General features: G+C 39.7%; 1 protein-coding gene across 1 annotated transcript in view; it reads right to left on the bottom strand.

The window, feature by feature from the left end:
• CPA6 (carboxypeptidase A6) overlaps positions 1–27,549 on the bottom strand; it is a 309,118-nt gene that overhangs the window by 1,203 nt on the left and 280,366 nt on the right. Inside the window, exons 9-10 of the mRNA XM_025394528.1 lie at positions 10,611–10,813; positions 4,635–4,719 (exon numbers count right to left, since the gene is read on the bottom strand). Coding sequence (XP_025250313.1) covers positions 4,635–4,719; positions 10,611–10,813 — 288 coding nt within the window. The remainder of the gene's footprint in view (positions 1–4,634; positions 4,720–10,610; positions 10,814–27,549) is intronic.

The raw sequence follows: 27,549 nt of genomic DNA on the forward strand, positions 1-27,549 counted from the left end.
GTGAGCCACTGCTCCTGGCCCCAGAAAACCTCCTATTTCTTCCACCTCCCTGTGTTTCCACTCCGGCCTAACCTATTCTGTGCCTTTACTTAGATTGGTAGTTTCCAGATTCCTCCCTGTTTTCTTGTAGTTTCATTTGATTCTCTAGTTGGCCATGGTTATTTATTTCACTGAATTTCTCTCCAGACCCTCAACATGCCTGATTCCTGTCCTTTTTCTGCCTTTGTTTGGCTCATCCTCAATCCCTGGCCCAGTTTCTCTGCTTCCGCTAGGTGAGGGAGCTAGAGAAAGTCTTTGCTGAGCAGAGATCCTATGAAGTCACACTACCTCGTTACTGAAGTCTCTTTCTGCCCCCATGCTGCTCTAGGTTCCTTTTCTAGTTCGCTTACTGAAACTTTCCCATTCTCTTCTCATCTTCACTCTACACTGTCCCCACTACTCTAGATCAGGGGTCCCCAACCCCCAGGCCACAGACCGGTACTGGTGTGCTCTATAAGTTCCATGCACTGGTACCGGTCCGTGGCCTGTTAGAACTTGGGCTGCACAGTAGGAGGTGAGTGGTGGGTGAGCCAGTGAAGCTTCACCTGTATTTACAGCCACTCACTATCACTTGCATTACCGCCTGAGCTCTGCCTCTTGTCAGATCAGTGGCAGCATTAGATTCTCATAAGAGCATGAGCCCTATCCTGAACTGCACATGTGAGGCATCTAGGTTGTGTGCTCCTTTTAAGAATCTTATGCCTGATGATCTGTCACCGTCTCCCATCACCCCTAGATGGGACTGTCTAGTTGCAGGAAAACAAGCTCAGGGCTCCCAATGATTCTACATTATGGTGAATTATATAATTATTTCATTATATATTACAATGTAATAATAATGGAAATAAAGTGCGCAACAAATGTAATGCACTTGAATCATCCCAAAACCATCCCTCCCCCACCCCACCCCTGTCTGTGGAATAACTGTCTTCCATGAAACCAGTCCCTGGTGCCAAAAAGGTTGGGGACTGCAGCTGTAGATGATTGCCCCATTGCCTCCTCTACTGACATTAGAGCCCTCTGACTTTCCCCCTTCGAGCTCAGAGGAAGAAATGCTCCCTGTCTTTCACATGTGTCACCCCTTGATACTGTTGGTTATTGTCGTCTCTGGTAGTAAAACGCCCTTTTCCATGACTTTGTGCTATTAATTATGCATCTGCATTGGTCCAAGTACTCAAGGACCCCTTTCCTACAGCACTTCCTTCACATTACCCTACCATATGCCCTTGGTTACCCTCTTCTTTTTCCTCTTTCTTTTGCTTTAGAACCCGAGGGAGAACCTATATATATTGTGTCTACATCCTCAACCACTTTCAATCTGGCTATTGCCTCTACCCGTGTATTAAACTTCCTTTTTGAAGATTACCAATGACCGCAGGTCTAGCCTCTTTTTCTGTTTTTTTGTTTTCCCCTCAGATCCCACTTTCAGTGTCTCCACAGCCTTTAACACAGCTGACAAGCCCTCTGGCTACTCTCTCCTTCTGGCTCCTGTGACCTTACACTCTTTAGCTTTTCAGCACAGAGTTGAAAGCAGGGAACTAGATGTACCCTGCAGCCTGGGCTGTATCTGATCCCATCACATAGTGGGTAACTTCTCTGTGCCTCAGTCTCCCTTTTTGAAAAAGAGACTGATGATAATACAGTACCTGCATAGCATAGGGTTGTTGGGAAAATTAAATAAATAAATCACTTGAAAGTACTCAAGATATATTAACTGTTATTATTTTGCCTCTTTATACCCCCAAGCGCATATGTAGTTTTTAGTCTAACAGGCTTTTAATAATAATTCATTAAATGATAAATGTTTCATGGAAAAATCTTTGTATACATTTTTCCTGAAATTTATATAATCCAGCTTGAGATAATCCTACTATTATTATCATTAAATTTTCAAAGCATGGTCATTTACTCAAAAAATATTGCTTTTATGCTATTTTTCCTAGGACAAGTTAGAGATGGAATTATTATTATTACTGTTATTTTTTCTTGAGCCAGAGTCTCCCTCTGTCACCCAGGCTGGAGTGCAGTGGTGCGATCTTGACACACTGCAACCTCTGTCCTCCTGGTTCAGGCGATTTTCCTGCCTCAGTCAACTAAGTAGCTGGGATTACAGGCGCCCCTCACCATACCAAGCTAATTTTTTGTAGTTTTAGTAGAGACGGGGTTTCACCATGTTGGCCAGGCTGGTCTTGAACTCCTGCTCAGGTGATCCACCCACCTCGACCTTCCAAAGTGCTGGGATTATAGGTGTGAGCCACCGTGCCAGGCTAGAGATGGAATTATTATATAAAGATGACAATTAAAATGACTGTTTCTCAGATTCCCTTTGCTTCAGTTAAGGACAGAAAATAGGCTGTGGCTTCAGTGTCCCTCTGGTTAGGGTACATTGGAACTACAAATAGTAGTCATAGTAGTCAAGTCAGAGACAACATGTGCCAACAGTTACATCATGGTGATGTGACAGCCTCATTTCTTTTTTTTTTTTTGAAACGGAGTCTCGCTCTGTCACCCAGGCTGGAGCGCAATGGCACCATCTTGGCTCACTGCAATCTCTGCTCCTGGGGTTCAAGAGATTCTCCCGCCTCAGCCTCCCAATTAGCTGTGATTACAGCTAATTACCTCTGCTTCCCTGGTTCAAGCGATTCTCCCGCCTCAGCCAACTGAGTAGCTGGGATTACAGGCATATGCCTCCATGCCTGGCTAATTTTTGTCTTTTTAGTAGAGAAGGGGTTTTGCCATGTTGGCCAGGCTAGTCTCGAACTCCTGACCTCAGATGATGCAACCGCTTTGGCCTCCCAAAGTGTTAGGATTACAGGCATGAGCCACAGAACCCGGCCGACTACCTCATTCCTGTGGTAATAGATTGTTCTCAGTAAATGTAATACTCTGACTGTGCCTCTATACAAAGTTGAAAAGGTAAACAGTAAGATCTAAAAAAATTAATGCTTAAAAATTGTTTATATATATTATGTTGGCATTAATTGGTAATATGATTTTTAAAATACAGTTTTTTTTCCCTTTCAAGGTGGCCACTGAAAACCAGTTCTAAAAAGGTCAACATGAGACCAATGATCATGGACTTTGAAAAAATAAATAAAACTATTGATACTCCTGACACTCTCATTATTAGAATAAACTTATTTGTCAATGTTAATTGACAAACCAAGCGTTTACTCTGAAGGCTGAAGAAAGTGAGTGGTAAAATATTAGGAATACAATGATAGGTAGATTAAAGAAGTCAAGGAGAATTTTGCTACTTAGAAGCATAATCAGATGTCACTACCTACACATATACATACAACATGTGTGTGTTTACCTTCATTTGCACACACATTCATATATACATGATTTCTTACTAGATTTTCCAAGTCATATAGTGAATACATTTTAGAGTTTAAAAGGCCCTGAATCCAATTCTTGTTACAGTTGTGGAAACTGAGGCCCAGGATTAATAAATACCTTGGCCTGGTTGACAGACCTGGCAGAATTAGGACTAGAATGCATATATTATGATTCTTTGTCTAAGTTCTTGCCATATACCCACTTGGAAGGACGTGCCATCCCTAAATAAGCCAGATGGGTATATTAATTGTTGAAAACATTGGAGATTGTAGTTACAGAAAGGGTAAGCCGACTTGTTTCTTCCTGCGCGCAGGAAACAGTGAAGATTCCTCTAGGAGGGGTATTCTCACTATGAGAAGGGTGAGAAAATAGCCCTTTATCACCACAGACTTGGAATTCAAGGTTGCAGCGGGCCTAAATATACTCAACAAAGTAACCCCTATCTTCCATTGGTTTTACATACCCCCTATTTATTTCCTATTTCCCTAGAAAATTTACTGCCCTTAGCCAGATTTTTTTTGTCCTCTTATCTATTCTCAAATTTATCATTCCTTGTCCAAAAAGTATAAAATCATCTTGCTTTGGCCACCTCTTTGGACTTCACTGTTGTGAAGATCCTGTACACATAGAATTAATAAAATTTGTATACTTTTCTCTTGTTTAACCTGCGTGGTGTCAATTTGGTTTCTAGATCCAGCTGCAGGGCCTACTTGGAGTGAAAGATGGGAGGTGATGGAGGATTGGAAGTGATCTCTGGCTCCACTATACATTTTTCTCCATGTAAAAAAAGAAATACTTTAAAATCACCTTTTAAGGGATAATTCAATGGAAGGTGCTACATAAGAAACAGCATTTCATAACAAGAACAGTGGCAGAAAGGAGTAAAAGGGAAGCAGTTGTAGGGCTGAAACATTTACTTCATTATCTTCCCAAGGCCGGTTTCCACCCTTGTAGTAGTTAGAATTGCTTAAGGAGCCCATTTTGGTATGTTCTACTGTCATAAGATCTCAACTGAGCTTGCAGTCATTACTGCACGCTTAGCATATTCTCTGCTTTGAATTTGTTTAAATGGGTAGAGTGATTTCTGTCAAGCTGTGTAAAACTAATCATATATAAACTCCTATTTTCCTCAGCTAATTTGATAGTCAAAAATTTTACTTTAGGGAGAACACACTTTCTCCCTTCTAAAAGGAATCATACAGGATATTGGTTCAAGAGAGAGGATTCTAACACAATGTACGCAGGAAACTTACACAATGTTGTGGAGGCTGGTCCATATCTGTATCGTACCCCATATACTGACTGAAGTGCATTCACAGCTTTATAGGCTGCAGATTCCTACGAGGGAAAATGGAGAAATTTTATATATTGTTGCATTGAAACTTTTTACATACACTGCTATGTTGTTTGAGCCTTATCGGTCATCAACAGATGGCTTCATTGGTTAAGATCTATATTCATTAATAATATTATATTACTCTTATGTCACACACTACATTTTGCGACATGTTTTAGAACACATCATTTCATTGATCTCACAACAAACCAGTGATCAATAATATTTCTATTTTATAGTTGAGAGAAGGAAGGCTCAGCAAGGTTAAATGGGTATGCAGAGTGGTTGAGCTAAGTACTCAGATTTTCTGAGGCTGACTTAGTGTTCTATTCTCTTCACTTCGGTTCAAGGACACCTATTTTTTCTTTCTTTTTTTTTTTTTTGAGACGGAGTCTCGCTCTATCGCTCACACTGGAGTGCAGTGGCACAATTTCAGCTCACTGAAACCTCTGCCTCCCGGGTTCAAGTGATTCTCCTGCCTCAGCCTCCTGAGTCGCTGGGACTACAGGCATGTGCCACCATGCCTGGCTAATTTTTTGTATTCTTAGTATAGGTGGAGTTTCACCATGCTAGCCAGGATGGTCTAGATTTCCTGGCCTTGTGATCGGCCCATCTTGGCCTCCCAAAGTGCTGGTATTACAGACATGAGCCACTGCACCCGGCCAGGGACACCTATTTCTATAAGTTACAAAATACTTGGCAGGGCAGGGACCATGTCAGTCTCAGTCATAGCTCACAATCAGTACTTAGTAATATGCCTGTATACAACAGATGCTTGATCAATATTTCTTATATGAATGTTGAATAAGCATAAATCTGAAAGAGTATTAAGATAAGTATACTTTTCACTGGGTATGTACAAGGTATTTAGAACACATCTGAATCAATTAAGAAACCCTTTAATTCAGTAAGAATGACTTCTCTTACGCTATGTGCTTATCCTCACTGGGAATGGAAACAATTTCAGAATGCTCATGACTTATAAGGTTACATATGCCTCCCACAGAGGTTAGACAAGTACTGCTAAGAGGCAGAAAGTCTAAGGTGAACTTTTCCTACCAATGGAAAAAATTAGGAAAAATATTCAACACAATCGAAATACTAAAAGATGCATATTCTAACATGAACTAGAATGATACTCACTATCCTTTAAATATGGTATAAAAACACTGGTTTCAACAAGGAGTTAGAGAAGTATTATATGACAAGTGAGAGGAAAAGAAGAATGCTGAAACCAGAATACAACTCTCCCATTTCAACTTGCTTATGAATAATTTAATACTTAAATTGGAGCACTCCGGACAACATGGTGGTGTGTACTGGACTGAGTTTCAGGTTGCTGTCCTCATTCAGCTCAGAAATGCATGAGGCAGTATTTGCAGCAAATGTCACCATTTGTGGATATTCAGGGACCAGGCTCCAGAAGCTGGCAGACTATTTACTATTGATTGATCTCACTGATGACGACATTCTTCTCATGGGAGCCAACAGAAAAGGAATATAAACACCATAATTAAATACCTTTATGGAGATTGTTCTAAGATTTTAACATCTTCTCCAATGGCCTCAGCAATATTCCATGGCAAGGACAGATATTTCTACATTTAGAAGATTATTGCATTCTGCTAGTGAGGGAACTTTGCTTCTCATTATTTAGGCTGACTAAACCCAAGGCAAACAAATCTAAAAAAAATAAAATAATCACTTTGCCTATTTACACAAAGGAGAGGCACAGTTTTAGCCTTTTGAGCTCACTGCACCTCTGCCACTTGGGTACTGGTGCATGTTGACTAGGGTTTAGATGTGATCTCTCCACAAAAACAAAACTCCATCATTTTTTCAAAGAATTATTTTACAGGGGGCCACAGCTAGACACCTAATTGAAAGGACTTACTGAAGTGATTCCTCTTTTCTCTACTCTATCCTGTTTCCAATAGTCAAAAAGTACCTAGACATCAGTTATTGGTCCTCAGCTAAGTAAATGGTGTGTGTGTGTGTGTGTGTGTATGTGTGTACATGTGTGTGTATATATATATATATTTTTTTTTAGACAGAGTTTTGCTCTTGTCGCCCAGGCTGGAGTAAAATGGCGTGATCTTGGCTTACTGCAACCTCTGCCTACCAGGTTCAAGCGATTCTCCTGCCTCAGCTAATCCTGTAGCTGGGATTACAGGTACCCGTGACCACGCCTGGCTAATTTTTGTATTTTTAGTAGAGATGGGGTTTCACCATGTTGGCCAGGCTGGTCTCAAACTCCTGACTTCAGGTGATCTGCCTGCCTTGGCCTCCCAAAATGGTGTACATTTTTATTTAAATATTTCCATATTTAAAGCAACTTAATGACTTAAAAAACATTGCCAGAAATACTGTCTTACATATTGATGGAATATTTTTAAACAATTTTAATCAAATTTAATGGTTTCTGCTTAACATTCAGGGACTGTCTAGTTCCTGAGAATTATAATCATGATTTTAGTGACCAAGTTTATGATTAACTCTCTCCAGGATTTCTCAACAATGGCATTGTTGACATCTTAGACTGAATAATTCTTTGCTGTGGGTTCTGTCCTGTGCACTGTAGGGTGTTTAGCAGCATCCTTGGCCTATACCTGCTAGATGCCAGTAGCATCCCCCAACCCTGTTGTACCAATGAAACATGTCTCTAGACATTGCCAGATGTCCACTGGGAGGCAAATTCATCCTTTTTTTTTTTTTTTCCTTTCTTTGAGACAGGGTCTCACTCTATCACCCAGGCCGGAGTGCAGTAGCACAACTTTAGCTTACTGTAACCTCTGCCTCCTGGACTCAAGCAATCCTCTCACCTCTGCCTCCTGAGTTGCTGGGACTACAGGTATGCAGCACTATGCCTGGCTAATTTTTAAAAATATTTTGTAGAGATGAGGTCTCACTACATTAATCAGGATGTTCTTGAACTCCTAGGCCCAAGTAATCCTCCAGCCTGGGCCTCCCAAAGTGCTGGGATTACAGGCACTAATGATCTATTTTATGCCACATCTTCCAATCCAAGACAAAGGAAAATAGGCTTAACTTAAAGTGGGAAGATAAACTTAAAATACGAAGAACATTCTCCTATGATAATTTTTTTTTTTTTTTTAGACGGAGTCTTACTCTGTTGCTCAGGCTAGAATGCAGTGGTGCTATCTCGGCTCACTGCAAACCTCCACCTCCCAAGTTCAAGTGATTATCCTGCCTCAGCCTCCCAAGTAGCTGGGACTACAGGTGTCTGCCACCAGGCCCAGCTAATTTTTATATTTTTTATTTTAGAGATGGGGTTTCACCATGTTGCCCAGGCTGCTCTCAAATTCCTGGCGGCTTGGCCTCCCAAAGTGCTGGGATTACAGGTGTCAGCCACTCTGCCCGGCCCTCATACAATAATTTTTATATATTATATAGTCCACATCATCTGTTGTATGAATACAAACAGACACAGTGCCCACGTAAGAAAAGTTGAACATTTGCCTATAGGAATACTGTGATACAAATTGTTAGGATGCCAGGTCAACAAAACAACAGCTATAGCAGCAGCAGCAACAAAAACAAAGTATATTTGACCCACAGAGCAGCTAAAGAATAGCAGTATAGAATATAATTATCACTTTTACAATAGTTCTAAAGAGGGAGAATTTGCTCAGAATTCTTGGAAGGCCAAGAACAAAATTCTCTTTTTGGACAGAATAAGTCTTCCCCAGGCCCTCCTAAAGTCTTAGACATCTAGAGCAGAAATTCCTAAAACCCCAAGCAATTGGTGCAGGATTTGGAGTTTAAGGTGTAGGGAGAAAGGGAATGATTCTCTTCAATAAAATTTTAAATTCAAGTATAACATTGTGGTATAATAAAAAAAATAAATATTTGGTCCTTGTCCCTGGTTCTTGGCACACAGTTTCTAAAACCTCCTGGAATCTCCAGAGTGCTAAGGGTGTCTTTTGGATGGTAATGAGATGACTTGTGGCTGGAGGCCCCTAAGTAGCTTCAGGATGCAGGGTGCTGCCAGAAAGACCAAACTTCGTGATTAGAGAGTTAGAACTTTTAGCTCCATCCTTCACCCTCTGAGGAGAAGAGAGGGGCCAGAGATTGAGTAAAAACTCCAATGGCTAATGACTTAATCAATTAGACCTCCATAATGAAATCGCCATGAATACTCCTAAACAGCGGGATTTGGAGAGCATTTGGGTTAATGAGCACTTGATGTGCTGGGAGGTTGATGCACCCAGAGAAGGCACAGAAGCCCTGAGCCCCTTCCCCCGTACCTTGGCTTATGCATCTCTTCCATTTGGCAGTTCCTGAGTTGTGTGAGTGATGGATTGAGAAGATAGGGTCTCACTCTGTCTCCGTGGCTGCAGGGCAGTGGCATGAACATGACTCACTGCAGCCCTGACCTCCTGAGCTCAAGTGATCCTCCTGTTCCAGCCTCCTGAGTAGCTGGGACCACAGGTATGTGCCACCACCATGCCTGGCTAATTTTTAATTTTTTTGTAGAGATGGGGGTCTCACCATGTTGTGCAGGCTGGTCTCAAATGTCTGGGCTCAAATGATACACCTGCCTGGGCCTTCCAAAGTACTGGGATTATAGGAGTGAGCCACTGTATCCAGCCAATTGTGTATCTTAAAAAAACCGGTGATAGTATGTAAAACTCTTTCCTGAGCTCTGTGAGTCATTCTAGTGAATTATCAAATGAGAGGTGGGCTGGTAGGAACCTGCAATTCTGCAGCCAAGTCAGACAGGAATGTGGTTAACTTGGGAACCCCCTACTTGCTACTGGTGACTGAAGTGAGGGCAGTCGTGTGGGACTGAGTCCTTAAACCTGTGGAGTCTGATGCTAACTCTGGGTAGTGAGTGACCAAATGGAATTGAATTGTTGGACACCCAAGTGGTGTTGGAGAAGTGGTACTGGAAAAAGACATTACACATTTGGTGTCAAGAGGCCAAAAAAGCCCTAAAATATACATGTAGAAGAGTACACCGTTTTTGAGTTGATTGCTCAACAAATGATCACAAATTGAACACATTCATGTAACCACCACCCAGGTCAAGGAATAGAACTTCAGCAGCAACCCAATTTCCTCCCAATCACTGTACCCCCTCCTTTTTCCCCAAAGGTAAGTGCCACCTGACTTCTAGCACTGTATATTAGTTTTTCTTGGTTTTTGAACTTCATAGGCTTTTAGATGCTATAGGCTCTGAAATGACTCACTTAGTGATGAATGATGCCCCATAGTGAATAGCTTGTTGGGTTTCTGATATAAGGAGAGAAAGAAACTCTGCTTTTTCATTTTTAAGTAATCTTAAGCCTGAAAGTCTGTTCATTCTGTTAGACAAGTACTAACTTGTCAGATACATACCCAAAGACTTAGTAGCATTAAGCAAACAGCACTTATAAATTAAAACCTGCTTTTAACTAATGAGAGTCAATCTATAATTTATGAACAATCGTTTACTCAATAAAGTTAATTACAGCCTTGCATACATGACCAGAGCTATGATACTAATCAAATCCACCCTGACCTTTTCTGTGTAACCTGTGGTAAGAATACAAATAGGTTTGAAAGGATTGTATTTGAGAAGCAGCACTACGGTTAAAAGCAACAGCTATGGAACTAGAGTTGGGGCTGAATCCTGGCTATGAGACTTAGTAGTTGTGTGTTCTCCATCTAATTACTTAATCTCTTAGCTTCTAGCTTCTTTATCTATAAAGTGGGGATAATAAAAGCTGCCTCATACGATTGTTATGAAGAATAAATGAATCAATACATGTAAAATACTTATTAGGATAACACAAACATTTGTTTGCCATTATCATTAGTACTTAGAACCATCTTAGCTTCAGAAAAGCAGCATGAAGCCTGATGCACATGCACAGGGTCAAATACTTACCACACAGCTAAAATTGGGAATTGTTGCATATTTGTAAGAATAGGGATACAGCAACATCTGAGCATATGCATGAAAGGAGAGATAAGCCCTAATGTGCTTTCTGTGTTTTCGAAGGAAGTTAGCTACAGCCTTCACTTCTGGCTCAGATTCTGGAAAAGGGCCACAGTATGTATCGTCACAAGGGTGCATAGAAGCTCCTTCATCTGCAAGTCAGAAAAGAAAATGGGGTAAGGAAGTAGGCAGAGAAGAAACAAGAAACACAAATCAGCACTGTTAAGCTGTGATTTTGCTTTTATTTCTGCAAACATATGGTATTATTAAGCAATTCATCTAACTTCTCATTTATGGAAATCAATACAAAAGTTCCAAGGTGATTCAAGTTCCCATGCACAATAGGAGGGCCTGAATGGAAACCAGGTACTGATTTTTCAAGTTTGAACCTGCACAAACTACTCTAAAGAAATTGTTCTATCAGCTGTCACTTCTAGCTGCACCTAGCAACTTGAACAATAGTACAGCAAGTGTTCAACAAATATTTGTTGAATAAGTTAATGTCAGTTAGAAAGAAAAGGCTAGACATATGTAAAGGTATCTGATAAGATACAAATACTGATATAGCAAGAACATAAAGACAGGCCAGAAATAATTTCACCAATTTCTATTATACTTTTAGAACAGCACTATCCAAACTAGTTTTGTAAAACCAGGAGGCTTTTCTAGTTATCTTGGTTACAGTTTAGTTATGAAATCTTCAAAACAAAATTTTAATAACTTTTGAATTAAAAATCAAATTATATAGCGTATACTTAAGAGGTCCAAGGAAGGAAGGAAGGAAAATAAAAATCACTAGAACAATCACAAAGTATTATGGTTCTAAGAAAATTTGGAAATAATTACATTTTCCATAGTTATTTGCCATATGAGGCCACTAATGTCTCTTCCCTACCTCTAGAAAATGATAATTCTCTCCACAAACTAGTAGAAAATGTTTGGTGGTTCTGTGATGTAGTCAAATTCTACTGAACATAAAAAGACAGCCCAGTCAAATTGGGCTACATCTTGAGGACCATAAGTGTAGTTTATGCTGCAGTGAAGACAAGAGTCAAGATGGGGAACTTACGGCAATTGGGGTTTTCCTCCTTTGAATCTCATCCTGGAGATGCCTCAGAAGCAAGTGGGCTATAGGTGGAACTCAGAATGTAACATAAAAACTATAGCTGGGCAGGGTGTGGTGGCTTAGGCTTGTAATCCCAGCACTTTGGGAGGCTGAGGTGGGTGGATCACAAAGTCAGGAGACCATCCTGGCTAACACAGTGAAACCCCATCTCTACTAAAAATACAAAAAAATTAGTCGGGCATGGTAGCGGGCACCTGTAGTCCCAGCTACTCAGGAGGCTGAGGCAGGAGAATGGTGTGAACCCAGGAGACGGACTTGCAGTGAGCAGAGCTTGCGCCTTTGCACTCCAGCCTGGGCTACAGAGAAGACTCCGTCTCAAAACAAAACAAAACAAAACAAAAAAAACTATAGCTGATACTCTGGAGGGAATGGAAAAAATAAAGAGAGATCTGTGGAATACAGACCCAAAGCACTGGAAAGGCAAGATCACAAACTAAACAACTAATTCTGGAGGGAGCAGAACTGATGAGCCAGAGAAAACAAGAATTTACAATAATCCTAATAAATATTCTCAAGGGCATGTAGGAGGGCACTGGAAACAAATAGGGACAAGGAGTTATAAAAAAAGGACCAATCAGATATAGTAGAAACAAACTATTTAATTCAGGGTTGAATGAATACAGTTGATGAATGAATTAATAAGATGGAGAGTGGTTTGAAACATTCCCAAAAGGCATCGGGAAGAGTAAAGAATAGGAAAAATGAGAGAAAAATGAAAGGGCATGAAAAATAAAACAAATATCAATATGTGATTAATGGGAGCCCTAGAACGAAAGGAAAAAATAAAGTTAAATATTTGAAGAACTGCTAATTAAAATTTTTCCACAATTTTTTTTTTTTTTGTGGGGGGGATGGAGTCTCGCTTTGTCACTCAGGCTGGCGTGCAGTGGTGCAATCTCAGCTCACTGCAACTTCTGCCTCCTTGGGTTCAAGTGATTCTCTTGCCTCAGCCTCCTGAGTACCTGAGATTACAGATGCCCTGCCACCACACCTGGCTAATTTTTGTATTTTTGGTAGAGACGGGGTTTCACCATGTTGGCCAGGCTGGTCTTGAACTCCTGACCTCAAGTGATCTGCCCGCCTTGGCCTCCGAAAGTGCTGGGATTACAGGCATGAGCCACCATGCCCAGCTAAAAACGTCTCCACAATTAAGGAAAGATTGAACAGACTTATTGTGCACCAAACAAAAGAGATAGAGAGGAAAATATCAACACTTTGACAAATTATAGTGAAATTTAAGAAAAGAAAACAATTCTAGAGAGAAAAAGCAGGTCATTTAGAAAGGAACAAGAATTCCATTCACATTTGACTTTTCAACAGCAACATTAAAGTAATAAATCCAATGTATTTATTAAAAAGGAATTTTGAATCTGGGCTTCTATATCTAAAAGCCTAGAATCCAGTCAGCTGGATTCTCACTGCAATGTGAGAGTGAAATAACGATGTTCTCTAGCATCTAAAAGGCCTCAAAAGAATATACCATACACTGACATACTTTGAAAACACCCCTGAAGAAAGTATTCCAACAAAATAATGAGTAACTCCAGAGAGCCTATCTGGTATGAGAATTGCAGGTTAGTAAGTAGCTTAGTAACATCTGCTATCTAAATAAGCAATATTGAAAGGGTGGAGGGGTGGGAAGTATAATGATCTAGGTATCAAATCCTAGGAAACAACAAATTGATGGAAAAATAAAGAGGGGGGTGGGCAGGGAAGCCAAAAGCATGCTAGATTGTTGGTCTATTTTGAAAAGGAGATATAGATACTGATTAAATTTAGAAATTGATGGAAAAAAACAAACCTAAGTATGGGTATTAAGTTAGGAATAACCACCAGAATCAGAAAAATAGAACACAGACTTCATAACTAATGGAATTAACTTTGAACCATTTAATTGAAGGTAGTAAAGAAGGAAAAAAGAAAAAAGAAGAAACAGGGCCAGCTGCAATGGCTTACACCTTAATCCCAGCACTTTGGGAGGCCAAGGTTGGAGGACTGCTTGAGACCAGGAATTTGAGACCAGCCTGGCCAACACAGTGAGATCCCATCTCTACAAAAATTAAAAAAAGTTAGCCAGGTATGGTGGCACACACCATAGTAGTCCTAGCTACTCGAAAGGCAGAGGCAGGATCGCCTGAGCCCAGGAGTTCGAAGTTACAGTGAGTTGTGATGGTGACATTGCACTCTAGTCTGGGTGACAGAGCAATACTGTGTCTTAAAAGAAAAGAGGCTGAGTGTGGTGGCTCACGCGTGTAATCCCAGCACTTTGGGAGCCAGGGCAGGTGGATCACCTGAGGTAAGGAGCTTGAGACCTGCCTGGCCAACATGGTGAAACCCCATTTCTACTAAAAATACAAAAAAATTAGCCAGGTGTGGTGGTGCATGTCTGTAATTCCAGTTACTTGGAAGGCTGAGGCAGGAGAATCACTTGAACCCGGGAGGCAGAAGTTTAAGTGAACTGAGATCACAGCATTGCACTCCAGCCTGGGTGACAAGAGCGAGACTCCATCTCAAAAAAAAAGAAAGAAAAGAAACACTGGAGAACAGAGAACAGGAATACAGGAATTAAGACGGCAGAAATAAGTCTTAAAGTAACAGTGATTATGAAGAATGCTAATAGGTGAACTACTTGATCAAATGACTGATTTTATTTTATTTATTTTTTACCTCCAATCCTGCAGAAAATGATTTAAAAATTATTTTTAATAGAGGTGAGGTCTTGCTATGTTGCCCAGGCTGGTGTTGAATTCCTGAGCTCAAGCAATCCTTCCACCCTGGATTCCCAAAATACTGAGATTACAGGCATGAGCCATAGTGCCTGGCCTGATGTTTTCAAATAGAAAAATAAAGAAGATCCATAGAAAAACATGTGGTGTAAGTAGATATACCAGATGTCTACTTTTAGTACTGGGGCAGCCTTGGTATTTGTATTAGTTTCCTAAGGCTGCCATAACACATTACTACAAAGTAAGCCACTTAAAATAACAGAAATTTATTCTCTTACAGTTCTTGAGGCTAAAAGTCTGAAATCCAGGTGTCAGCAGAGCCAGCCACCTTCTGATTTCTCTACGGAAGAATCCTTCCTTGCTTCTTCCTAGCTTCTGGTGGTTCTTGGCAATCCTTGGCATTTCTTGGTTTGTGGATGCATTCCAGCCATGTATCACTTAAAGAAAGACATGCCAGGTATGGTGGCTCACGCCTGTAATCACAACACTTCGGGAGGCTGAGGTGGGTGGATCACTTGAGGTCAGGAGTTTGAGACCAGGCTGGCTAACATGGTGAAACTCTGTCTCTACTGAAAATACAAAAATTGGCTGGGCGTGGTGGCATGCACCTGTAATCTCAGTTACTCAGGAGGCTGAGGCGTGAGAATTGCCTGAACCCAGGGGCTGGAGTTTGCAGTGAGCCAAGATCATGCCACTGTACTCCAGCCTGGGTGACAGAGAAAGATCCTATCTCAAAAACAAACAAATAAATAAAAAATAATATGTTCTGAGAAATACATCATTAGACAATTTCAACAGTGAGCGAACATCATAGAATGTACTTATGCAAATGTAGATGGTGTAGCCCATTGCTCTAGGCTGTAAACCTATACAGTATATCATTCTACTGAATACTATAGGCAATTATAACAAGATGATAAATATTTGTGTATCTAAACATGGAAACAGAGGAGTAAAAATTCAGTATTATAATCTTATGGGACCTCTGTCATATATACAATCACTGTTGACTAAAACATTGTCATGTGGTGCATGACTGTACTCCAGTCTCTTCTTGTATGTTCACATGGCTTTCTTCCCTGTGTGTTTCTCTATGTGTCCTCTGTTCTTCTTATAAGGACAACTCACTGAATTTAACTAATTACTTCCACAAATAACCTTTTTCCAAATAAGATCATATTCCAAGGTTTCAGTGGACATGAATTTGTGGGGAACACTATCCCACCACAGTTTTGAGGAATTATCCTATTGCGGAAAAACTAGATCCTGCATAGGATACTTTCTCTGAGACACTGTTTTTCTTGCAAGAAGTAGAGGAGTCTCCAAGATACCTGGATAAAAGATCAACTTAAAAAATTCAATAGTGTAATTCTACTCTTGACAATATTACTTATAAGAATGTGTAGTAGAAAATAAGGTATTATTCACAATATCTAGGAATTAAGCTATTAAATAATGCCTGACCATTAGAAAGAAAATATTAAAACTCTACTAAAAGATCTATAATTTCAGAATTGAATTAGAGAACTATACCATGTTCATGAATATGATGACTTCGTAGTGTAAAGATATTCATTCTTCCCTATTCATTTAGTTATTTTGTTCAATTCAATTTTGACAAAAATATCAGCAGCAGGATTTTGGGAGAAAAGTCAACTAAAGAACTCTGAAAGTTGTGAGGAAGAGTAAAGAGCTCAGAAAATCTTGGAAAAGAAGAGTAGAGAAGGGCTTATCCTATCAGGCATTAAAACATACATAGGTATAATCATAGAAACAATATGATATAAAGTCAGAAATAAACTAGTAGACCAAAGGAACAGAATCACCAAGAAAATGATTGTTTAGTAAATGATGTTGAGAAACTAGCATATAATATGGAGAAACCAGAGTTGGATCCTTAGCACATAAATGTACAAAAGTAAATTCTAAATGGTTTAATAATTTAAATAGCAAAAATAAGACATGGTAAGCAGAAAAAAATATAAGGGTTTGGTTGTTGTTAGGGGCTTTCCTTAACCCTTTTCCTTCATATCATCCTTCTGGATGGACTTACAGAATGTGGGGATGGATATATAAAAGAGGTGCTCTTTAATAACTAAGTTTTTCCACAAGATTATATGCAGGGTGAACAGTGGGGAAAAAGGACCTTATGTATGTTTGGTCATATATAATGAATGTAGAATGAATTAAGAAGTTTTTAGTATTATAATCACAATTTCACTAAAAAGAGCAAGGAAATATAAAGTAACACAAATATACATGACAACATAAGTCAGACTATGTGTAATAATGTAATAATATAAAGGGCTTATATTTTAAAATTACAAGCTGATGTTGAATTCAACTTAACAAAAATTTTTGAATACTTCTGTTCTAGACACTATGTTATATACTGGGAATCAAATATGAAGAAGCCACAGACCCTGAGTTGAGGAACATAAAGATTATGCTGGAACACATAAAGTTAACAGAAAAAAATCAATATAATGTGGTAAATGCTACGATATATTTAGAAGACAGGGCAAAGAGGCAATCATCCTGTGTGAGTGTTCAGGAAAATCTTCTTAGAGGAGATAATGTCCCCTGGAAGAGACAAATCTAGAAGGATAGATATGAGTTAGAAGATAATTTCAGGTAGTAAGAACAATATCAACAACGGTGTAAAGGCAAGAGACATTTGGTAGTAAGGTTCAACATAAAACGTGAGTCAGAGAATTCTGGTGGATGCGCCTAGAGTGGTAATTAGGAACTAGTTCATGGAACATCTTATATATTATGCAAAGGAGCTTGTAGTGTCCTCTAGGCAGTGAAGAACCTCAGTGGTGCCCAGAAAATACACTACTGAGACCTCTTGCTGCCGTAAGCATAGTTGACTGACAGCTCCACTTGCTACCCTCTGGATCCATCACTGCATTCTCATCAAGCTCACGTTTCCCCACAGTTGCTCTTTGCCAGTGACTGATCATAGTAGAGGCATTAGTGCAGGCCCATTCTTGCCAGATGCAGGTATCCTTTACAAGGCAACTTTGGCTTGATGCATCCCCATAGGCCTGCCAAAGCCTTTCTTAGAGTTGCACGTTAGTCTGAGACTCTTCCAGCCCCATCCTTTTCTCCCCTCTCCTTTCATAGGTTTCTGACCTGCATCATGGCAAAAAAGCTGTCCTAGCCTATTCTTTTTTTTTTTTTTTTTTTGAGACAGAGTCTTGCTCTGTCACCCAGGCAGGAGTGCGGTGGCACGATCTTGGCTCACTGGAACCTCCACCTCCTGTATTCAAGTGATTCTCCTGCCTCAGCCTCCCGAGTAGCTGAGATTATAGGTGCGCACCACCATGCCTGGCTAATTTTGTATTTTTAGTAGAGACGGGGTTTCACCATGCTGGCCAGGCTGGTCTCCAACTCCTGACATCAAGTGATCCACCCGCCTTAGCCTCCCAAAGTTCTGGGATTACAGGCGTGAGCCACTGCTCCCGGCCCGTGTCCTAGCCTATTCTTGCTTCCTCTTCTTTATTCTTGAAAAGTATTTCCTTCAAATATATCTCTTGTCATCTAATCCTGAGTTGATTCCTGCTTCCTGGAGGTCTTGAGCTACCATAACTGAAGTTCTTTTTTAATCACCACTTTATTGAGATATAATTTACATACGATAAATTCACCCTTTTAAAGTGGATAATTCAGAAATTTTTAGTATATTTACTGAGCTGTGCAACCATCACCATTATCTAATTTTATAACGTTCAATTCCAAAAAGAAATCCCACACTTTTTAGCAGTCATTTCACATTTCTCTTCCTCGCAGTCTCTTAACCATGAAGGATTTTAAGGCATGGGCAGATTTTTATTTTAGATTTATTTTGTAAAAGTTTATAGGATAGATTTGTAAGAGGCAAGTCTATAATCAGGGAGACCAAATCAAGACACAATTACAACAATCTGGGCCAGAGATATTGACAGCTGGAGTTAGGGCTGTGGTATTAGGAACAGTACCAAGGGGGTGCATTAAAGAAATATTTGGAAGATTAACTAATTGGACTTGGTGACTGGTTGAATATGTAGGGCAATGAGGCAGGGTTTGATAACATCTTACCTCTCTGGCTTGGTCAACTTAGTCGACAGTATTTTTTTTTTTTTTTTTGAGACGGAGTCTCGCTCTGTTGCCCAGGCTGGAGCGCAGTGGCGCAATCTCGGCTCACTGCAAGCTCCGCCTCCCGGGTTCACGCCATTCTCTTGCCTCAGCCTCCCGAGTAGCTGGGACTACAGGCGCCTGCCACCATGCCCGGCTAATTTTTTTTTTTTTTTTTTTTTTTTGTATTTTTAGTAGAGATGGGGTTTCACCGTGTTAGCCAGGATGGTCTCGATCTCCTGACCTCGTGATCCACCCGCCTCGGCCTCCCAAAGTGCTGGGATTACAGGCGTGAGGCACCGTGCCCGGCCAACAGTAGCTGTTTTGAATGAAACATTGAATAGATGAGAAGGGATGTGGACATATAGGGAGAAAAGGAAGATGTTTATTTCATTTTGGACATGTTAAGTTTGGCTGCCAATAGATATTTCTAATGGGGTACTGAAGATAAATATGAAGCTCAAAGGAAATACTAGGCTAGAGAAAAAGATTTGGGGGTCATTATCATTTTGTGAAAGTAAAATCGGCTGCTCATGACTGTAATACCAGCACTTTGGGAGGCCGAGGTAGGCGGATCACTTGAGATCAGGAGTTCGAGATCAGTCTGACCAACATGCTAAAAAACCCTGTCTCTAGTAAAAATACAAAAATTAGCTGGGTGCTGTGGTGGGTGCCTGCAATTCCAGCTACTTGGGAGGCTGAGGCAGAAGAATCCCTTGAACTCAGGAGGCAGAGGTTGCAGTGAGTCACTGCACCCCACTCTGGGCAACAGAGTGAGACTCCATCTCAAAAAAAAAAAAAAAAAAAAAAAAAAAAGTGAAATCACTCAAAATGAATACAAAGCTTCAAACTGTGGGGAATATCAGTATTTAAAAGACACAAGGAGTATAAGAGGACTCTGTCATTCACACTAGGAAGGAATTGTCAGGAAAGTAGGAGGACCACAAGATGCTGATGTCAAGGAATCCAGGGGCTTGATGTTTCAAGGAGAGTGTGGTTAGCCTGTAAAATGCAGAAAAGAATTTCATTTAATTTTATAGTAACAAAATAACTGGGGATTTTTGCTTTAGGAAAATTAGTGGAGTGGTAGGGGCAAAAGCCAGATGCTATATGCACTTAGAGGAATGAAAGTGAAGAAAGGAGAAGGAGATAGTAAGTATAGACTATCTTTTTTGGGAAGCTTGGTCTACAAGGGAAGAAAATATATACAATGATGGCTAGAGGTAACCTTGGGGATAAGAAGCAGATTTAAGTTTTCTTTTTTTAGGGAGGACAAGCATATCTAAAGAAAGAAAGGGGAAAAGTATAGATGAAAAAAGAAAAAGAGAGATTATTTGATAGGAGAAAGTTCTAGAAAAGATGTGAATGGGTGGAATCAGCAACCAGCTGTAGTGACAGGCCTTGAAAAGGAGATGGGTCTTCGGATTTCCTGTTTTCTTCAAATGTCTTTGATTCCTCATCCCATCAGTAAGAAACTTTTTGCATATCCCTGATATATATTTTTAATTTATATATGTCTTATTTGTAGTCTAATATCATATAAAACATACCAAAATAATATTTAGAATGTTTAGAGATGAATTAAACTATAATTAAAATATTTTTAATTTTTAAATTAATTGTATAGAAAGGCATTAATTCTCTTAAAATAAGGATCAGAAAGATAGATGAAATCTAATTTAAATACCTTAGCAGTGTCTACCTGTTGTTTTTCTTCAATGAATTCATGATGTAAATGATGATATAAAAGAATGTGAGAACATAAAGTTCTTGGTTGATCTCCTAACTGGCAAAAGTATATGTATTGCAATCTGTTGTCTCTCTGGACATTCAAAACACCTTTTTATTTCTCTAAAAATAAACATTGGAGAGTGAATTCAATAAATACATGGAAAAATGATTAGAATTAAATATTTAATGGAAAAAAGAGCATGCAATTGTATAAATGAGATGGTTAAAAACAAAGGAAAAAAATAAAGAAGTAAAGATTAATAGTCATTTGCTAGGCTGGCAATAATGGTATTATTTATTTATTTATTTATTTTTTTTAATAGTCTCGATATATCATCCAGCCTGGTCCTCGGCCTTCCAAAGTACTGGGGTTACAGGTGTAAGTCATCACGTCTAGCCTAATTATTTTTTTCAATGTTTTATTTCTGTCATATTATCTCAATTTATAAGCAAAAAAATTAGAAAAGAAAAATAGAGATCTGAAATATATTTTTTAAAAAATTAAAAATTTTTAAAGGAAAATAAGTGAAAACACAAAAGCAGCAGAAATATTTGGTTTTATTTTACATTTGACAGCAACTGGTCCCTGTGGAAATTGACTTGACAGTTGCAGCTGAATCCTCTAGTAAGCAGTATTGGGAAGTCATGGTTATTGTGACATGTTTTCATTGTTATATTATCACTTTCAATGTTTTTCATTTATAGCTTTTAAATTTCTCATAAATGGAATCACAATGTTAATTTTAAAATTGTCATCTTTTAAAAGATTTCTTTTTCACTTGCATCTCCCACTGCCAACTTATCCTGGAATGACTCATGTTAAAAACTGAGGGTAGTTAATATAGTTTACAAATACACACACTGATGTGCATATATGTACTCACACATCGTGCATATATGTATCTTGATATAGCTATATAGGTACAAATTACACATTTATATATATATACACACATATATATATGAGCTATTTTTACTCACAAAACAAGATCATAATCATACAATTTTTTTGCCTCTTGCTTGTTTCTTCAATGATATTTTGTGGAACTTCTTCCATACAGATTTGAATTCATTCTTTCAAATTCATTCTATTGTAACATAATTTAGTCTCCCGTCTGTCTATTGTTGGGAATCATGCTTATCTCTCTCTTTACCATGATGAAACAATACTACAATAAAGAAGGTGGAGGCATTACTACTGATCTGAAAGAAACAATAATGCAGTAAGCATCAAAGTATACGTATCCTTACATCTGAGTGCTTTTATTTCTATGGGATAGACTTATAGGAATAGGGCCTTGGGTCGAAGGAGATATGTGTGTATATACACACACACATACACACACACACATTTTAAATAGATGATAAATTCACATGATTCAAATATTTAAAGTTATAAAAGGATATTTTTAATTCTCATAGATTTTTTGCCAGATTGCTAAGATTGCTACTATTTATATTTCCACAAGTAGTATATAAGAGTACCATCTCTCCTTCATCCCTACTAGCAATACTCTACAAGTATATCACCTTTTGATTTTTGCCAGTTTGATGGCAAAAATTAATTTTACTTCCTTTTTTTTCTTTTTTCTTTTGAGACAGAGTCTTGCTCTGTCACCCAGGCTGGAGTGCAGTGGCACGATCTCAGTTTACTACAACCATCACCTCCTGGGTTTAAGCAATTCTCCTGCCTCAGCCTCCTGAGTAGCTGGGATTATAGACGTGTGCCACTATGCCAGGCTAATTTTTTGTATTTTTAGTAGAGACAGGGTTTCACCATGTCAGCCAGGCTGGTCTCGAACTCCCAACCTCAGGTGATCCGCCCGCCTCGGCCTCCCAAAGTGCTGGGATTATAGGCGTGAGCCACCGTGCCCGGCCAATTTGCCTTCCTTACTGGAAGTGTGTTTGTGTTCATACTTTAGACTGGACTCTCTGAATTGCTTAATCACGTTCTTAGCTCGTTTTGTTTTCTGCTGGGCTATTTATCTTTTCCTTACCCATGTAGAAAGGACTTTGTAAAGACTGTCACTTGCATTGCATTTTATCCTCAAATCTGCAATTTTTCTATTTAATCATTTATGGAAACTTTATCATTTTAGAGATTTTACATTTCATATAATCACTATGTCTTTGTAAAAAATGGCTTTTGTTTTTCGGTCATGGTTAAGAAAGTTTTCCCTTGGGAGGCTGAGGTGGGCAGATCACTTCCATTTAGGAGTTTGAGACCAGCCTGGGCAACATGGCGAAACCATGTCTCTGCTAAAAATACAAAAAATTAGCTGGTTGTGATGGTGTGCACCTGTGGTCCCAGCTACTTGGTAGGCTGAGGTGGGAGTATCACCTCAGACCAGAAAGTCGAGGTTACTGTGGGCTGTGATTGTGCCACTGCATTCCAGCCTGGGTGACAGAGTGAGACCCTATCTCAAAAAAGACAAAAAAAAAAAAAAAAAAAAAAAGAAAGAAAGAAAAAGAAAGTTTTCCCTATCCTTAAAGATTATAGGTACTTTCTAGATTTTCTTCTAAGAATTTTATCACTTTATTTTTTTCCATGGAAGTCTTTAATCCTTCTGGATTTATTTTTGTACATATGTAACGTTATCCCTTCAGTTTTTCTAGAGGAATAGCCAATTCTGTCAGCATCATTTATTAAATATCCTGTCATTTTCCTACCGAATTAAAACATTACTCTCGTTATATATTAAAGTGTAACGCAGCCAGGGATGGTGGCTCATGCCTGTAATCGCAGCACTTTGGGAGGCTGAGGAGGGAGGATCACTTGAGGCCAAGAGTTCGAGACCAGGCTGGCCAACAAGGTAAAACTTCATCTCTACTACAAATAAAAAAATTAGCCAGGTGTGGTGGTGCATGCTTGTAATACCAGCTACTCAAAGAGGCTGAGGCATGAGAATTACTTGAACCCGGGAGGCAGAGGTTGCAATGAGCCAAGATCATGCCGCTGCACTCCAGCCTGGGCGACACAGCGAGACTGTCTCAAAAAAGCAAAATAAAAGTGTAACACATGTGTGGATCAATTCTTGGACTCTCTGTTCTGTTCTGCTGTTCTATGTGTCTATTCTCACGTTGTTACCCTAACAATCTATAGCAGCATTAAAGTATGCTCTGATACAGGCAAGAGACAGTCCCCTCGCTATTCTTTTTACAGTTTTATCGGCTTTTTTGTCTACTTATTTTTCCATGTAAACTTTATGATCATTTTATCCAATTCCTAAAAGCAGAATATAAAATTAAAAAAACCTTGAGATTCTAATTGGAATTGCATTCAATTTGTACTGATTTGGGGTAGATTTTATTACATTGAGTCATTCTATCTAAGGACAGTTATATGCCGTTCCATTTGTTCAGATTCTTGACTGTTGTTGCTGTTGTCATTATTGTGACTAGACAGCCATTTTTCAGATGGTCTTCTCAGAACAGTGAGGTAGAAGCCACTTCACAATGCCATCAATGTTTCTCTCATGTTCTGCCTTCCTGTCCTCCACCTCCACCTCCATCAAATGCAATCTGGGGAATCAGTCACCCAAGCCATCTCTTTAAACTTCATTTTGGAGGCTTATGTGATATCAAAATAAAAATATAACCCTGTAAACATAGTGTTCTGAGAGTTACAAAAATTCCTGATAACTTTACTTATAGGTAATATGCTTACTTCATATTTGGAATAACAAGTAATGGCTCTCTATTGATGTTTCCTTAGAAAATCAGACCCTCTCAAGCCTGTAATCCCAGCACTTTCGGAGGCTGAGACGGGCGGATCACAAGGTCAGGAGATCGAGACCATCCTGGCTAACCCGGTGAAACCCCGTCTCTACTAAAAAATACAAAAAACTAGTTGGGCGAGGTGGCGGGTGCCTGTAGTCCCAGCTACTCGGGAGGCTGAGGCAGGAGAATGGCGTAAACCCGGGAGGCGGAGCTTGCAGTGAGCTGAGATCCGGCCACTGCACTCCAGCCTGGGCGACAGAGCGAGACTCCCCGCCCCCCAAAAAAAAAAAAAAAAAAAAAGAAAAGAAAAGAATATCAGACCCTCTTGTAAATAACTAAACATTCTAAGTTACTAAAGATAAATTAGTTGCTTTACTCAAAGTTCAAAGAAGAAGGCAAAGATGGAGTAATCTAATTTCCATCTTCTCTGTAGATTTGTAACTATTTCTAAGCCACTCCTGAAGAGTCTAGAGACTCATGTCAATTAACAAAGGATAGGAATTGCTACCTTTTATCCTTTTTAAGGAGAGAAAAACCAAACATTAATTTTCTCCTTCAAGATTGAGTAAGAAAAAGGGTAACTATTTTGTACTGAAAACAGGACCAGTGCTATTGTTCCTTTCTGGAGGGGAAGGCAATCAGGCTACAGGTGATGATGTGAGTGGTGACAATTTTGCCTTGTATCTATTGGCTGTATAGACACAGAGGAGCGTTCCTCTTGACCTGAGGCTACTTGCTTTATCCATAGAATCCTCGCTAGATCCAACCAACACCAACTTTCTCTAGGTAAACTTGGGGTCTTTATAACATCCCATACTAGCTCAGGTGGTACAGTACAGACCCAACATGATGTGCGAAGAGTGGCAGAGTAGAGAATATAGATTAATCTTAGAAGTAGCTGTGTTTGGCTGTAGAAGTCTGTAAACGTGATAGTGCTTATGTTGCACTGAAGCTATTTATTTATATAGACTCTCCTCTCCTTTAGAGGGTGAGCTCCCTGAGGACAGAGGTCATGGACTACAGTTTCCTAGGACTTAGCAAAACAGACACCCTCACTACCCTTTAAATGTTACTTAAATGAGTAAGTGGAGCTGACCCTGTTCAGGGAAGGTGCTTGTACCTTAGAACAGGGATCCCTAATCTCTGGGCCACGAACTGGTACCAGTCCATGGCTTATTAGGAAATGGGCCACACAGCAGAAGGTGAGTGGCATTTGAGCAAGCAAAGCTTCATCTGTATTTATAGCTGCTTCCCATTGTCCACATTACTAGGTGAGCTCTGCCTCCCATCAGATCAGTGGCAACATTAGATTCTCATAGGAGTATTGTGAACTGTGCATGCGAGGGATCTAGGTTGTGTGCTCCTTATGAGAATCTAATGCCTGATGATCTGTCACTGTCTCCCATCACCCCCAGATGGGACTGTCTAGTTTCAGGAAACAAGTTCAGGGCTCCCACTGACTCTACATTATGGTGAGCTGTATAATTATTTCATTATATATCACAATGTAGTAATAATATAATTAAAGTGCACAATAAATGTAATGTGCGTGAATCATCCTGAAACCATCCCCTCCCCCCTCTCCGGTCTGTGGAAAAATTGTCTTCCATGGAACTGGTCCTTGGTGCCACAAAGGTTGGGGACTGCTGCCTTAGACTATTTGATTAACATTTAGACTTTGATTAGACAACTAAATTCCAGTTCATCTCTATGGAAGGCTGAGGACACACCAAGGATGTCACCACCACCACCACAAAATATTTTCAAATAAGCCTGTTGGTCCATGAGAATATTATCATCACCTAAATATTTCTTTAATAACTTAAAATTTGAAACACTGAGTTTTTCCTAAATTGTAGGTACTTTAAAAAATGTTTCCAAAAGAAAATGAGATACTTAAACAATCTTTGTATATGGGCAGTAAGTCCCAAGTTGTTTGTGTACATGGGTACAAATCAATGCTTATGATCAACAAAATATGGACTGATAACTTCATGACTAAGCATTTTCATAGAGAAAAATGGGATCATTAAGTTTCCTCTCAGACTGTATAAAAACTGTAATTGTGTGCTGATGAGCTTTCCTCCAAAGAATCAATGGAGGGAGATGTGCAATTGGAGAGGGTCATTTACAACAGGAAGGTTTTAAGGAACATGCAGAGAGAGCAGAAGTGTGTGAAAGATGGGCAGGGCCACAAAAGGGACAGGCTGGGATGTGGAGCAGGGAAACAGGGCAATGACTTCAAGAGGGCCAGGGGACCTATTTTACCTAGCTTTTCATAGGACTTGACCTCCTACTTGAAATATTCTCCTCCCTTGGCTTTTAACACACTGTTCCCTCAAGCTTTTCTTCCAGTCTCTCTGTTCTTTCCTTCTCAACCCCCTTTATGGGGTTCTCTTCTTCTATTAGTCCCTTAAATGAAGGGGAATCCAATTGTTCTGCTCTTAGCCATGTTCTTCAGTGGTCACTCTCTTCATTTGAGCATGGCAGCCTCAACTATTACTTACATGTAGATACTTTCATGTATTCAACACATCTTTACTATGTACACACCATGCCTCACACACTGGGATACATCATGAACCAAAGGTTTTTGCCTTGTAGAGAACTTCCATTCCAGTGGTGGTGGCGAGACAATAAACACTAGACATAGTGAGAGTGAGAATTCTACTGTGTAGGAGAAAAGTGCCATGGAAACAAGAAAAAGAACAGTGTGAGAAAGATTAGGAGTACTGGGGAGTTGGGTTGCAATGATAGAGATGGTGACGACGTTGTTCCCAGATGCTGGCTTTTGAGCAGACTTGTAGAATTCAAGGAGTCAGCTATGGCATCCAGGGAAGAGTTTTAAGCAGAGGGAACAGCCAGTGCAAAGACCCTGAGGCCAATGTGGCTGGAGCCAAGTGGGAAATGGGGATAGAAATAGATGAGATCGATCAATGGGAGACCAGATTATGTGAAGTTTATAGGCTATATTAAGTCCCTTAGGCAAGTAAAATTTGGAGCCACTGCAGCATTTTCAGCAGTTAACATCATCTAACTTATATTTTAAAAGGTTCATGGTGGCTGAGGATAGAGAGTGTTTGTGGGTGGCAGGGGGGGCAAGCGTAGCAGCTGTGAGAGTAGTTAGAAGGCTCCTGCAGTAACCCATGAGAGAAGATGGTAACTTAGACTGGGTTGGTAGTAACAGAAGTGGTCAGAAAGGGTTGGAATCTGGAGCATTCTTAAGGTAAAACCAAAGGGATTTCATAATTGGTTGGATGTATGGTGTAAGAGAAAGAGCAATGTTAAAGATTGATCCATGGGTTTAAGGCCTCAGCAACTGGAAGGATGGAGTTGCCACCAACTGAGTTGAGAATGGCTACGGGAAGACCAGATTTGGCAGAGTGCAGGTCAGGAGTTCATTTCTGGATATTTTGAGTTGAGATGTCTATTAGATACCCCCAGCGAAGATGCTAATGGATATTAT

The sequence above is a fragment of the Theropithecus gelada genome, chromosome 8 (assembly GCF_003255815.1).
Source record: "Theropithecus gelada isolate Dixy chromosome 8, Tgel_1.0, whole genome shotgun sequence".
Classification (NCBI taxonomy): Eukaryota; Metazoa; Chordata; class Mammalia; order Primates; family Cercopithecidae; genus Theropithecus; species Theropithecus gelada.